The following is a 15,926-nucleotide window of genomic DNA, read 5'->3' as shown; positions in this document are numbered from 1 at the left end:
GCATCAACAAGCGAGTTAGGGGGGGAAACAAACAACCACGATGCCCAGGGAGATTAATCTGCTTTACTGCCGGCACTCAAGAGCAAAACACGGGGGGAAATTCACTGTGAACACAACTCCCAGCCGTAAAATCGGCTCATAAACATCATCAGGCCGCGTGTGAAAAAGTGCTGAGATAACGTCTGTCCAATCTACGTGATAAGATAAGTTGAGTGAAACTTTGCTCGGAAGCCGTCGACAAGCCAAAAGGTTGGATCGGCTTCAGGATCGAGTCAGTTGACATCTGACGAAGCGTCTGTGTGCACCATGCTGTGGGCCGCCAGCCTCTGCCTCCTCTTGGCCTCGTCCGTCCTCGGAGCCCCGACAAACAAACAGAGACAGAAGGTGCTGCTGATCTCCTTCGACGGATTCCGGTGGGATTACGACCGCGATGTGGACACGCCGAACCTCGACAAAATGGCCGTGGACGGAGTGAAAGCTCTGTATGTCACACCTCCTTACCTCACTATCACCAGCCCTTCACACTTCACCCTCTTGACAGGTAAAGTGTTTTCATTTTCTACAACAGTGCTCCCCAGTTGGCAGGGGATCTGCATATCATGGCGGGAATAGGAAACCCTGCTCTGAGTTTACTTTGGAAAAGGATTGAAAAAAGCTGCGGGTAAAAAGGAATTAGTTGTAATTGAATGTCCCAGGGTCCAACAGCTTTTATAGCTGAGTAAGATAATTATACTTGGATGACTGAGAGGAGGAATTCTGTGCTCCCTTTCTTATTTTTGACTCTCAAATCATCAGTGCCAGCTAAAAAGAAATTTAACTTCCTTGAAATTAAATTCCTCTAATCTCCGAAGTTGGTCATAAGACCTTGTCCAAAAGCGTCATGCCACTCAACCCGTTAAGTTGATAGAATTTTTAATGTGAATGTGTCACGCTGTGAATAATGAGTGCGAGCCCCGACTGACAGCGGTTTCCTTCCTCCGTAGGCCGCTACATCGAGAATCACGGGGTAATCCACAACATGTGGTTCGACACCACCACCGGTCAGAAGTGGCCTTACTATCAGAGTCTGTTTGTGAATGAGTGGTGGGACAATGGCACTCTGCCTATCTGGATCACAGCGCAGAGACAGGTCTGTGCAGCACAATTTCCATCTTATCACTGTGAGAGACTGTTTGGCTGTTTACAGCACTAGAAGCCATTTCTCTTGACAAAACACCTCTGAAAGCCTGCCGAATCATTTCAGCCCAGATTGCCGCAGTTATATCGCAAATTATTTTGCGGGGTATAGATGTTAACTGCATGCAAATGACAGCTGCTGTAAGGCTGGCTAAAAGTAAAGCTGTAGAGTTAAAGGAACAGTTCACCCTAATGATGAAAGGTCAGTCGTTATCTCTTCACCCCTCATGCTGATGGAAAGTCGGGGGAAGGTTTCGTAGTCCACAAAACATTTCTGGAGCTTCACGGCAAAACAGCGTAGCAGCATTTTCCGAAACAACTTAAGTAGCAGGAGACACAAGATGGCTCCATACAGCTCGTCTAAGTCTACAGAAGCCTAAAGATCCCAAACTGATTTGAAAAGACGTTATTTAAACCCATTTTAAGCCAAAATCTTAAAATAGTCACAAAGCTAAATGCATTAGCACGTACCCAATCTGAAGCGGGTGCAGGAGCTCGACCAAAAGCAGTGTAAATAACGTCTTTTCAAATCAGTTTCTGATCCCGGGGCTTCCTGAGACTTTGCCCGATGACCTAAACTGAAACCAAATCATGAAGAAGAGCATCGAGTCTGAGACAAGACCAAGACTTTCTCAGGCTTGAGATCAAGTCAACACTGAGACCAAGGCAGGGCCAGGGGACAAGGACGAGTCCCACACAATAAATTATGATAAAATGTGGAACATGCAACCCATAAGCACTCACAAAGTTGATCTGAAATATCCACATTCGCATAAAAAACACCCACAGAAGACAAATGAAAAACCCTCTACATTCTTTTATTGCCATATATATTTATGTGGGTGAGCGTATCTATAAATGTACCATCAGCAATGCCTTAAAAAAAGAATCACAAAGCATTGAAGAGGTTGTGTGTGGGAATTTGACTTCAATTTCAAGAGCAAACAAGTAAACAAACACTCCTTTTTCCATATTTTACCATCGACCCAAGACAATACATTTTGTTGTGCAAGAATGAGGTTTTTCTGGGTGACGCACGGCGCAGAAACTTGCCGTAGAAAACCCCCCGTTAAGTCAAGAACGTAGCAAGTTGATTCCTTCAAAACCTTTTTTTAATGTTTTAAAATAAGTCGCCAGCTACTTCAGTTGTTCAGGAGAATTCTTCAACTCTGTTTTGCTCTAAAACTCGAATATTTTCTGGACTACGAGACTTCACCCGACTTTATTATCTACTCTACTGAGTAGATAAAAACTTGAGATTAGTTTCATTTATGGGCGAACTGTTCCTTCAAGAAGATTAAAGGTAGGTAAGGTGATTCTGGAGAGAGATAGCTGATGATTGAGTGTCGTTCCCAGGTCAAATACTGATGCTTTGGGTGATTCAACCATTTACTATCTTCCTCCAGAGTTGCCTTTCCTACCTTTAATGAAAAACCCAGCAACTACTGATTTGGTGTCCTTGGATGTTGACCCACAGTGTGAACAGATGAACCCTTGGTTTCACGGCAAACATGTTCAGAAACATGTGTTGAATTCATGTCTCTCTTTTTCCGACCATTTCAGGGTCGAAAAGCTGGCTCTCTTCACTTTCCTGGCACAGCTAGCACTTACGACGGAGAGACCGCTATGATCCAAGAAGTGGAGCCAATTCTTTACGACTACAAGAACGAGACCGCCTGGCAAGTGAACACCGACAGGGTGATGAGCTGGTTCAGAGATCAGGATCTGGACTTCGTATCCCTGTACTTCGGCGAGCCAGACGGCACGGGCCACAGGCACGGCCCCGACTCCCCGGAGCGCCGGGAGATGGTCGCACAAGTCGACCGAACGGTGGGCTACATTCGAGGGTCGGCTGACCGACACGGGCTGACCGACCGCCTGAACATCATCATCACAGCTGACCACGGCATGACCACGGTGTTACGCAACGGTCTGGTGGATGAAATCATCTTGTCCAAGATCCCAGGTTTCTCATTCAGTGACCTGTCCTTCCACCTGGTGGATTACGGTCCTTCTGGGATGCTGCTGCCAAAGCCTGGCATGCTGGATAAGGTTTACAACGCCTTGAAGGGGGCCCATCCACACCTCCACGTGTACAAGAAGGAGGACATGCCAGAGTACCTCCACTACTCCAAAAACGACCGTATCCTCCCCATCATCTTGTGGGCCGACATCGGATACGTAATAAACGGGGTGCGTTCTATCTTTGTTCCTCATGAACTGTAGCTGTAAGTGCAAAACAAATCCCAGAAATACAAGTGTTCAGTGTTACCCGATCACTGCGAGGCTGCAGCAGTGACCAAACACTTCAGATTATATGTTTTCTCTGACATTACTGACTCGGGTTTTGGCCAGAAATGAAACACGCCGGAGCCGTAAAGAGATGTGCAGCAGCAGTTTTCTGCCCACTGCAAGTCCTATTGATTTACCCTTTAAAGTCAACAGTTACCTCAGTTTGCCATTTGTGCCCCATCAACGTGCCAAGTGCAGCTTTAAAAACAGCATCACAATGTGGAAAACATTACTTCATGCTGCTCCGACGCTTACATCTCACGCTTTAACGGTTACTTTAATTGTAACTTATTAACTGGAGTCAGTCATTAATGTGATTATGACCCAGTCGTAAAGAAATCAAAAGACAATGTCCCGATTACGGTACAGTTAATCTTTACATGCCATCCAGTTTATTCTAGAAATATCCTTAAGTCTTGACTACATAAATGCTTAAATTAGCAGTTGAGTTGAGCGTTTTTTGCTCACAGGATATGGGTGAAACTGGGCTCTTAGCACATTACAATTTTAATCAAGAGCATTTGCACGTCCTCGGGATAATCCAGGCCTGGCTGATGACATGCAGTGCTCTCAAATGCTTCATGGAGCTATTCATGCCTCAAAATTCAAAATGAGCGTTTTTTTTTTCCCTTCCACTCCGCTGTGTGCTAACTTTTTTTTTTGTGCCGAACGTGTCCGTCATTAATTCATTCAAAGGCTGGAATAATTAAATAAGAAAAATGTTTTCAAACGCTGAATATGAGGGGACATAATGAGTCATGATGAAACTGGTTATCTAGGGTCTATAGGTTCGTACCGGTGAGCGGGACTCTTTGTTCTCTCCCTTTATGGCCACTTAAACTCCTTTTAGTGTGATCTCAGAGCAGGATAAGCACGCCGAGACTGTTACATAATAGCTAAAAGATAACCGGGAACTCATAATACTGATATTTCTGTCACGTTTTGTTGATAACACATAATATATTCGACAATAGTATCAAAGGAATGCATGTCTTGTAAGTGTTTTATTAAAATGGAAATTCTAGAGATGGATTTTTAATTCTCATTTAGCCTCTTTCATTGGTTGATGGTAGTCACAAAGAGAAATCAGGCTTCACTCGACTCTTTCTCTTGGCCAACACCTCCCTCTGCTGGCTAGATAGGAGTGTGCACTCTCTTGCTGATAAGGTCACGTTAGTAAAATCACTGCCTTATAAAAAGTCAGAGTCTGATTGACTCTAACAAACTGGGTCACTGAGTTCATGTCATCCTTCTCTGCGTGTCCTTGCAGTATTTTCCAGTTCAGTTCAACAAGGGCGAGCACGGCTACGACAACCAGGAGATGGACATGAAGCCCTTCTTCAGGGCGGTGGGGCCGGCGTTTCACAAGAACCTGCAGGTGGGGCCCTTCGAGACGGTGAACATCTACCCCTTGATGTGTCACATCCTGGGCATTGAGCCGGAGGTCAACGACGGCCACCTGAACGCCACCAAACACATGCTGGTGACGAGCGAGGCTACTCCTCCAGAGAAGACGCCGGGTGAGTTTGCATCTGACTAATGAGTCTCTCCACGTGGCCTCTGAAAAGTGTGTCACTCCAACACCTGCTCCTTCATTACGAGGCCATTCATCCATCATCTCCCTCTTCACATACGTCCGAATCAGAGGTGGAGCTACCGTAGTTACAACCAGACAGCAGATCTGGCATCGCTCATGGGAAGTTTGGGAAGATTTTAAGGAGGTGTAAAGATCTGACACTGTCAAGCTGCTTAAAATGACTACTTTTAAAAACAGCTGACAAAATATCTCATTCTGAAACAGCTGAACACTTTTTAACAACAGTGTATTTGTTGGGAACTATTTTCTGCAGCGGATTAATCCACAGTTGGTGCTCGAGTAAGTGTTCGGTGCAGCGGGACGCCGTGTGTTTGTCAATAATAAGAAGAATTTCACATATTTCCCAGCTAACTGATACATTACAATAGCAAGAAAAATAAAAACTGTGCAGCCGTGGAGAGATTTTTCTAAAGACGGGATATAAAATCTGAGCAGTTTGTCGCTGCTCACATTCATAAAACGAGAAAATGTTTCACATCCACCTCTTACTGCTGTAAGCTGCTGGAAATGATTTGTTAGGTAGAAGGAAGCTAAAGATCCACAACACAACGTAACACCTGTTAGTTTAATAAATACAGTGTCGGATATACATTTATAAAACATTTATCATCTTTGTAGTATAACCAGGGGGGATGTGATCCTGTCATTTAATTTTCTTTATCAGGACAGTTTGTGTTGAAGACTTGATGTCCTGTTCTAACACTTTATATAAGACACAGTCGGATTGTTCATAAATCAGCATCCTAGTCTTTACTTTTAGTTCTCGGTAAGACGATAGTAGAGTTACACTCATACCTGTCCCTCCTACAACAACAGCAGGTAGGAACTGATGTCAACTCTTAAACAAGGATGTAAATACACAAATTAAATAATAACTAAAGTGCTAAAAATGATGAAATAAATATTGTTTTCAGCTTAATTTTAGAGGGCCAAAATACTGCTGTAGAATCATTCCTACTGAATAATATAATTTACAATAGTATACCGTTTAATTTAATAAGCAGTACAGCAAACATAACGAAAAATATAATGTGTACACGGTGGTATTCGTAACGTAACGTGAATATGAAACGTGATGTTCTTGTATGTTTTAGCATTTTGCAGAGTGTTTGTGTTGATTTTTAGGTTTTAAATCATCTTCCCAGTCTGGTGTGTTTGTCTGCTAATGGGGGCTACAAAACCTAAAGAAACCAAGTACATTTAATGAAGTACTTAAGTACTTGTACTCAGAACATATAGGAACAAATGTGAGTCTCTTTGGACAGAATGTAAGAGCTGTTATTGCGCCATCATGTGGTTTAGTTAGAGAGGCAGTGCTGTGGTCCTTTAAAGAGATTCAATGACAACACAAACTATCAGTTAAAGTCTAGAATAGCAGCACCGAGCCTCCATAAACACATGCTTCAAATATATAATGTACTTTCTGTTTTGTCTTTCAGATTACAATCTAAATTCAGTCTCGCACAACGCCTTCACTGGGATGGCTGCAGTGGCTGGCTTTCTTATTATAGTTTTCATCGTGTTGATAGGCCACAAGTTCATCAGGAAGACACACAAAGACACAAGGTAACGACTGAGTAATTAGAAACTACTTTTTATTTGTCTTTATTCATCCCTCAGCCCTGACCCCATTCATCCCTGTGTTTGTGTTTCAGAGAGGAGAGCTCTCAGTATCTTCCACAAAAAGAAGAAGATTCAAAACAAACTTCATTTTGATCGTCGCACAGAAAAAAAGACACGATGCTACAGTCTGAGAAACGGCTGCCTGTGGACGGTCCTTCAGTTCGCACTGATTCTTTTATTTATTCCATGTTAAATGCAAAATGAATTAATTATTGCTGCTCCAAAAATGTGAAATGAAAATGAAGAGAATTGGGGGGAATACAATTAATAAAATAACTTCTCATGTTTGTCTTTGTTTATTTGATGAAAAGTCTGATGAGTGGATGAGTAATGATTGTTATTTGCTGCCTGTTTCACAACGTGTGAATATATAACACATAATATCATGTAATTATCTTTTGCCTACTTGTGGTTATGAAGTTTAAATGTGCCATGAACATAAAGCAGCTATTCAACACCTATTAGGTACGATGTTTTAATTATTTTAAAATTGTTAAAATGTGTTTTATTTGATGATCTGAGATGAGACATGCTGACTTTATTACGTCTGTGTGAACATGTTTCGATTAGAGGACGGTGGCTGCTGAGGGACACGTTTAAATAACCGCTTTCCCAGTTGCCCGCCTCTCGTCGCATGAAAGAGTCAAGTTAAGCACGATGGCACCACACTTCCGGTTATGACTTTCAAAACAAGACTGATTTGTATCCATTGCTACAAATACTAGCATTACAAAGTTGAACAGATTTAAAAACTCCCTTTCATTGACTGAGCACTTACTTTCCATTTACATTATACAATTTGCAGCATTTTTTAATTTTAATTTAATTGTCATTTTATTAAAAAATCACATTAATATGAGCATTATAATTAATTTGTAGTCTCGCTTGCCTACAAAACCAAAAATAACTGACATTGCTGAAGAAACCTGACTAGACAAATGCAGCAAAAGGTGAAAATGACCCTTCAGTGTTAACTCTGAACATTTTTTTAGGAAGATAGGAATACAAATACAGTGAAAACCAAGGACAGATAGAGAATAATAGACATAGAGGTAATATCAGAATCAGAATTCTGAAGAAATGTCCAACATAGAGAAAAATAGAGGAAAAATAATAAGAATTAAGAGTATTAGTAGTGTACTGTTGTAAACATGGTGATGAAGGTCCTCAAGTGCTATATTGTCGGCAACTGGACTTAAACTATGCAATAAAAATACATATATAAGGGAAATAATTAACAATATTTGCCTCAGAATAAGTAATTTAAATTAAAAAATAATAATAATTGTAAATAGATAATAGTGCAAGAATATAAAAACTACAAACTTACATTTCATTGTTGAACACTCTCTTAAAAAATGTCAATAAATCAACCTTTACAGCCAAACTTACTTAAATCCTCAGTCTGTAGCTGAGATCTTATTTTGAAGGCAACACCGCGAACATCCGGTCCCGCGCGAGCGTCACTGCCATTGGCTGGACGCGCCTCTCGCCTCCCGATAAAGGCTTCTTATTCGGGGCGAAGGACGGCAGACATGGAGGAGCTGAGCGCCGTGGGAGAGCAGGTCTTTGATGCCGAGTGCATTTTAAACAAACGGCTGAGAAAGGTCCGAGCCGCGACACACTGCTCACTTTGATCCGCGACTGTTTGAGCGGCTGTTTTAACCAACGTGCTTCCTCTCTGGGCCTCTTTTGTTTCAGGGAAAGTTGGAGTTTCTGGTGAAGTGGAGGGGATGGTCGTCCAAGTAAGTACGAGCGGTGCCGCTCAGCCCGAAACAATGAAAACAACAACAACGTGTCGCTTGTTGCGCTGAGTCCCAACTGCTAGCTTAAAAGAGAAAATCGGTTATTTCGGACCAACGAGCGACTTTGAAACTACAATCTCGTTGTGTTTCTCCTGCGAGCAGTTAATTTAAAACACAGGTCACCAGTTCTGCCTTTTTCAGCCGCTTTCTTTTGTTCATAACATCTCAAATTTAGGGGAAGTTAGCGGAAAAGCTAAGCAAATACTGTGTTAGCCTGCATCAGTTTATCTTTCTGCTTTATTTATTCACGTAATTCTGATGTTTAGCTCATTTTTTTTTATTATCCCTGACTTTAAACAAGTTTTGTGTGTGTGACCCCCCGCCCCCACCCAAAAAAAAAACAACCACTATGTCAAATTTCCCAGTATTATTTAATATTATATTAATAAGCAGCTTATTCAGTGTTGCATAACTCCACTTTTAAAGTGTATTTCTGTGTGTTTTTTTAATTTTTACTCTGCATTTAGCTCCTTGTGAGGCAGCAGCCTGCCTTCATTTCTTGTCACTTGCCCTTTCTGTTCTCTCCACATTGTTGCTGTAATCCACCATCAATGCACACTGTTGCCTGCCAGCTCCATGGCTTTCTGTTAGAACCACATCCTTTGTGTGTGTGCGTGTGTGTGTGTGTGTGTGTGTGTGTGTGTGTGTGTGTGTGCAGGGAAAAAGGGGTGGGGGTTGATTATTTCACTGGTGACTGCTGATCAGAATAGGCTATTCAACAACAAGTGAGGAGGAAAAGGGAAGAGGTCACCACACATGCATGTAGTTCAGATCGGTGGACAGTTTTTTAGTTTGTATGTGTAGTTTTTTATTCTCCTAACAGGTGCTTTGATTTGAAATATAGTTGGGAAAGTGTAGTACAGATACAGAAAAAGCTAAATGGGACACGCGTTTGGCGGTTAACGCTGGATTTTGTCACAATGCACAGGTGCAGATGGAAATAAAAGGTTATTTTTTGCTGTGTGAGAGAAACTCCGCTGTTATTTTCATGACTTCCTATTAATCTCAGAGCTCTTCCACGACCTAAAAATGTGCTTCCTTCCTGGTGCGTTCAGTCTCGTTCTCGCCGTGGAAAATTTAAAATAACTCAAAACTGAATCTGACTCGGTCGCTGTGGGAGGTAAAGTTGTAAAGCACCGCCTGTGATGTTTCACTGAAAGAGCTGAATTTTCCCAAATAATTCCCCACATATTTCTGTAACGACCCCCAAGAAAATTTCCCTGCCTTGGATCCTATTTACAACCTCGGCAAACTGAGCACGACGCTTGTTAAAATTTCATTTTTTGGACGTGCAATTCAAAAAGCTGGCGAGCGTCTCACCCTTTTCACAGTTGGCCGGTCACGTTGTAGCGTCGGGCGTGACTTTGAGACTGTTTCGCGGTTGGAAATTGTTCCAGGTGAAGCCAAGATTCGACTTGTTCAAATTATTTACACTGCACGTGAACCTGTCACGTGAAGGCCAACCTGTTTGTTTGACTGTTGATTGTTGCAAAGACCGACATTATTTACAAGTGACAAGATACACATCTGTGTCCTGCTGGTGCATTTGTCTGTTTTTAAAGGAAGTATTTATCATTTATTACTGTTGTATAATAGATTATAATTCTTGGCCTCTTTCTCAACCGATCCTTAAACAATTAGTCTCAGCTAACATGCAGGTTTGCCTTTTGGTACATTCATGGCTGCTGGAGCAACTGAGTCTGTTGAACAGCCATTTTTTCCTAAACTCGGGGTCACTGCTGAGGCTGGAGGGTAGATTTAACCTTTCAGGGCTTCTTTATCTCGACTGCGAGGTTTGACGCCGTTCATGTCAATTTTATTTCAGACACAACAGCTGGGAGCCGCAAGAAAACATCCTTGACCCGAGACTGTTGGCTGCTTTCAACAAGAAGTGAGTGTCCTGATCGAGACAGTAACACACCAGTCACTCGTCTGTAGTTATGATTTTGATTTGTTTACGTCAGAAAGTATGATGAAACATCAATTGTAGGAAACATTTTGCGTCTTTGCATTTGGGATTTTTGGTTGGACTCAACCTTTTGACTATAGATTAAACGGCTAATCGATTAATCGTATACAATTTCTGTAGATTAAGCGATAGCTGCTGGTTGCAGCCGTACAGTAAACCAATTAACAGTATACTGCAGCTTTTATTTGCATTTTTTTTGGCTATCTGCTTCACGTTTTAATCAAATTTAATCCAAACAGTCCTCAAAAATAGTTTTAGTTGGTGTATACTCATGAAACCCTCATTAAGCATTTGTTGAAATGTGTTTTTTACAGAGAGCAAGAAAAGGAGCTTCTGATACGTAAGAAGGGAAAAAGGCCGAGGGGACGACCACGGAAAATCCTAGTAAGTGCATCTCAAAGCAGAAATATGATTCGTTGACAATTGAGTGCTCAGTTTTTCTAATATTTTCTCTCAATTTTAGGAAAATTTGCCAGAGGTTCAAAAGTCAAGCAGCTCTTCATCTGGCTCCTCATCATCGTCCTCTGATTCCTCATCCTCCTGCTCCTCCTCTTCATCCTCATCAGACGACGATGACGACGACAGCCACGTCAAACCGGCCAACCCGAGCGCCAGAACGCGAGACCTTCATCCTGTCCCGCAGAAGAAGGCGCAGATTGTCGTGGCAAAACAGGAGCCCCCAAAGAAACGGAGCAGGAAACCTCTGCCCCCCGACGTGAAGGAATTTCAGCAGAACAAGGGCCCTCGCAAAATGTCCAAAGATACAGATCTTCCAGGAGCGATCAAGAAGCCGGTTCACCCGGCGAGCTTCACTTTCATGGGCTTCCATCGAGGCTCGGGTCGGGAGCCAGCGGGTGGTCAAACCAGGAGCTCTCTGGCCCAGGGTGGGGCTGCTGTGAAGAGCTCCGTGGGATCCGGCAGGTCAGTCCAACCGGCCTCCCCCGCCATGAACAAATCCAACCAGAGCAGGAACGCCACAGAGGGTAAAGTGTCCATCTCCAGCATGAACAGCGGGACGAGTCTGGATTTGAAAGCAGCTGCTAGTAAATCAAAAGGAGTAGCAGCGTTGAATTTGAATACATCCAAACACCCGATTCAGGGAACCACTCAGCATACACTAAGTTCCCCCAATGGACAAAAGAAACCCCAGTCCCCTGTGTCAACGCTGCAGCGGATACCCAATACTAAAGCAGTGGCAGCCTTACCATCCAAGAACGCCCCCTCCAGCCAAGGTTCTGGCCTTCAGCCTCTCAACCTTCAGAACAAACTGGTGCAGAGCAACGATGCTCCTGGAAACGGCACCGCCCCAGCATCAGGCCTGAGAAACGCAACAAACCCAGCAAGGAAAACTACTGTCACGAATCAGGAGTATAATCCTCCAAAGAGTCTAGCGACCCCTGGAAGACTGCAGGCGAGGAAGAACCAGCCCGGAGCAGACAAGGTCAAGGAGGCGACAGAAATCCAGACCCCCAGAGTCCAAGGCAGGCTGGAGAAGAGCAGCGTGCAGAAATCCTCCACGGAGGTCCAGAGCCAGCAGGACAGATCGGCCCCCAAAGACGGCAAGAAAGCCAAAATGAACGACATGAGCACGGGCGAAGACGAGAGCAGCTCAGAGTCTGACCAGGACTACGCTGGACAGAATCCCTCGGTCACGGTCCAGAACCAGGACTGGAAGCCCACACGGAGTCTCATAGAGCATGTGTTCGTAACGGATGTCACTGCTAATCTTGTTACGGTCACAGTCAAGGAGTCGCCAACCAGTGTGGGCTTCTTCAGCATCCGCAACTACTGACAGAACTCCAGACAGTACAAACCAGACGGGATTTTCTGGGTTCGGAGGGAATTGGATAAACATTTGGCCGGAGAATTCCCCCGAGGTTCATTTGCTCTTCATCTTCTTTTTAGGAAAGACCAATTTTTTAGGTTTAAAAAAAAAAGAAAGATAAACAGTTATCAGTTATTGATTGTGATTATTTATTTTCTCATGTCTGCAAAAGATCCAGAAAAGTGGAGGAGCAGAAATGCACGAGGCTGCGTTTCAAAGCCGAACGTGTATTTGTTACAATAACTTATTCATCAACATCCATTTTCTAAACATCAAGATAAAACTCCAAATGTAGGTTTTTGAATCTACGTCAAACATTCATACAAACATTCATGTTGCTCGTGACTCAGTTTTTCTTTATAACATAAAACACAACAGATGAGAGGAATGTCTTAAAGGGAGAGTGCACCCCAAAATAAAAACATCAGTCATTATCTCCTCACCCTGGAGTCAATTTAAAATGTAATAAAACAGAAAAAAAATATTGAATTAATTAAATGAATTCATATAATCCATGTCTCTGGAAAAACCAAGATTCCTAATTGATTTGAAAAGACGTTTACACACACACACCCCAAAATCATCGCTGTAGCTGCGAAGCTAAAAGCGTTAGCGCCCAGTTTGAAGTGTCTTTTCGAATCAGTTTGGGATCTCGGGGCTTCCAGAGACTTGGATGAGCTGTATGTAGCAGTTTTTATGTTTATTTATCAATTGTTTTTTAGGTTTTAAAACAAGTCTCCAGCTACTTCAGCTGTTTAGGAGAATGCTGCAACCCTTTTTTTGCTGTGAAGCTCGAGAAATGTTTCATGTACTACGAAACTTCACCATCAGCATGAGGGTGGGTAGATACTGACTGGATTTTACTTTTTGGGTGAACTGTTCCTTTAGTAAAGAAGTAAAAAGGGTAGACATGAGCAGGAGGGCTAGCTTCTTTGATGGGTAGCAGACATATAGTTCATAATGTGTCCAGTGTTGTGAATCCATATCAATCAATAGCTAATGTAAACCAGTTTTAATTCTTAGTATATAGTATTGTTTATTTTTTTAATGTTTCATAAATTAGCTACCTCTTTTATGTTTATTTCGACGTTTGCTGCATATGTATATTCAATTCTCGTGGGACTGGACAGCCTGTCCCTGCAGGGTATACCATTATCGTGTCCATATAATTGTTTTTATATAGCTCTAAATGTATTGGACTCCCGCGCGTCAGTACCAGCGACCGGCTGTGTTGAACTGCGTGCACCATTATAGCCTTGGAGAGAAGTTTCATTCCACAGTGCGGCCGGTTTATCAGCTCGGTTTTCCAAACGGGCTGAAGCATGTGGGGGAGTCGGATACAGTATCTGCGCTCCTCCCCGGTGTCGAGATAAGACCGGCTGAGGTTTTGCTCTTCTGCTTCTGCATCAGTTCAAGGTTTTCACCAGCAGACTTGTAAATAACTTGGACAAAAAACCTGAGAGTAAGTGCTTGTGTTGACACGGCGGGATGATCGTGGACATAACAACCTGACGAGGCTTCCGAGAGGAGCGAGAGCTTTTCATGGCAACGGCCTTTAAAAACCGCTGTGGGAGAGGTTGGGTGTGGACAAAGCCTGACAGTTAACCACTCGGCTTTGTGTGTCGCCGACCACAAAAACACCAGATTTCATTCTGTCTGTTGCTGCCGGTGTTTCAAGATGTCGAGAACTGAAACACCAGGTTTTTTTGTTGTTGTTTTTTTTAAACTTGCAGCTGCAGACGTCTCATTTCACCCGCCTGCATGGGTTCAGGAGCTGCAGGCCCGGCCTCCCAGAGAAGAAGAAAAAAAAAAAGGTTTTTATCTGATGTAACGGAAAAGAAACCACAACAATGTGCGCTACTTTCTGCTCCCTCGAGAGGAGTTCAGCAACCCAGCACTTCGACTGAACTCTTCTGTCTAATCCTGCTCTGCAGACTGTGCCTTTTTCTTTCTCTCAAAAGACTAAACACAAAGGCATTACCCCAAAGATAGCTAGAATTTCAGGTCGTTCAATAAAGGAGTACCCCCAGAGCATAGCACGGAGACTGGACGCTTTTTTTTTTTTTCTTTTTCATCTCGTCTGTGTTGTTTTGAAACAGAAGCTGGAAGCACAACAAATGTATGAAACAGAGACAAATATTTGATGTCTTATTGAAACAATAAGACGGGTTAAAGATGGAAGAATACTTTCCATTCAGGATAAACTGCAAAAACAAAAAGGCGTGGATTCTCGTATTACAGGTGAAAATGGTCGATACAGCTCCAGCGTATCCATTTCAAAGTCATCTCTCAACAGCATGTGACAGGCTGTGGGGTAATGCAAGGTGTTTATATACAATTGTTTTTTATTGCATCTGATTTCTCAGTGACGAGAACAAACTTGTCATATTTCCAGTTTCAGTCTTTTGTTTGTTTTTTTTTAGACCTACTAACCATCTCGATGGAACGTTCTCTTTACAATCTATTTATTTCAAATCCAGAGCCTTTCAGGGTAGGACAGTGTCATCAATCCTTTGTATTGTGCCACTTGTCAATTTAACTAATAAAATGGTACAACATACTCATGTCTTGACTTGGGTTTTTTTTTTTTCTTTTAATCAGGCACAAAAATGCCAAACATTTGCTGTTTCCCAGCTGCGGGGACGATAGAAAAATGCCTTTGGTATGAACAGATTGTGCCCGAGGATGAAAGGAATGTTATGCATGAGTATGTAGAACTAACGCTTTGCAAATGACAAACCGAACCGAGCGCCGAGTTTAAAGCAGAGCGGGGGGTTTCTCATGCTGTTACTATAGTTACTATCGCTGGCTGGCTACTGTGTGCGAGACCGATGATGGAAACATGAAGCATTAAAATCTCTCTTTTTGTAAACGAATCAGTCGAAATCAGCAGGAGGGCTGGTTTATAGCAGCCGGTGGGTAGCTGTGATGTGATGTGTGTTTGGCTAAAAGAAGAGCTAACGGCTAAACACGGCGAGACAGAGTGTGACAGGGAACATCAAGCAGTTTAATGTGAGTTGACAGTAAATAAATCAGCTGAGTTTGGACGTCTGGGGGTGGAAGTAACTGATTACAGCTACATAAACTACTGTAATCAGGTCATTTGTTTTGCACTTTTGTCTATTTTTACTGGCACTTCAATGTGCATTAAACCACGTAATGTGCTTAGTTACTTTTAAAATCATTAATCGAGTACTGTGTACAATTTGACTTAATATTTAAACCTCTCATCTGCATTTTTGTAGCCAATAAGACGATCTGATCACAAACAGGCCAATGAAAACTGACATACAGACAAAAACCTACAAAACTGCAGCTGACGCAGGTTTGGAGAGTTTGATTGAACGCCTGCTATTGATAATGCATCAAACATCAACAGGTAAAAGGTAAATTAATACTCGGAGTAGAGTTTGAGATGAACACTGTACTTTTACTTAAAGCAATATTATGTAGAAATAAGTATTTTGTGTGATTTGGCATTTTTATACCAGCAGTTTAACTTGTAACTGAGTAATATTTCAGTAATGTAACTACTTGTAACAGCTCTGGAAGGTGACGCATTAAACAAAAAATAACTAAAGTACTTCTGCTTTGACTGTTAATACTACTAACTAACTAACTATAAAGAATGAGAAAGTA

The 15,926-nt window shown here is 42.4% G+C and overlaps 2 protein-coding genes across 2 annotated transcripts; both read left to right on the top strand.

The window, feature by feature from the left end:
* Positions 1-306: 306 nt before the first annotated feature.
* Positions 307-6,936, top strand: LOC311267954 (ectonucleotide pyrophosphatase/phosphodiesterase family member 7-like; the record flags this gene model as incomplete). The annotated part of the gene is made up of 6 exons (XM_084371224.1): positions 307-541; positions 984-1,129; positions 2,740-3,369; positions 4,739-4,988; positions 6,505-6,631; positions 6,721-6,936. The coding sequence occupies 6 exons, from the start codon at positions 307-309 to the stop codon at positions 6,779-6,781; spliced, it is 1,449 nt and encodes a 482-aa protein (XP_084227350.1). The 3' UTR covers positions 6,782-6,936.
* A 1,248-nt stretch (positions 6,937-8,184) lies between these two features.
* On the top strand, positions 8,185-14,847 carry cbx2 (chromobox homolog 2 (Drosophila Pc class)). Its single transcript, XM_084372510.1, has 5 exons — positions 8,185-8,295; positions 8,390-8,433; positions 10,319-10,384; positions 10,777-10,846; positions 10,926-14,847. Exons 1-5 carry the CDS (start codon positions 8,224-8,226, stop codon positions 12,252-12,254), a joined length of 1,581 nt encoding a protein of 526 aa, XP_084228636.1. The 5' UTR covers positions 8,185-8,223; the 3' UTR covers positions 12,255-14,847.
* Positions 14,848-15,926: the final 1,079 nt, after the last annotated feature.

The sequence above is a fragment of the Pagrus pagrus genome, assembly GCF_965226575.1.
Source record: "Pagrus pagrus genome assembly, chromosome: 13".
Taxonomy (NCBI): domain Eukaryota; kingdom Metazoa; phylum Chordata; class Actinopteri; order Spariformes; family Sparidae; genus Pagrus; species Pagrus pagrus.
Note: the sequence above shows the minus strand (reverse complement) of the source record. Positions and strands in the feature narration are given on the sequence as shown.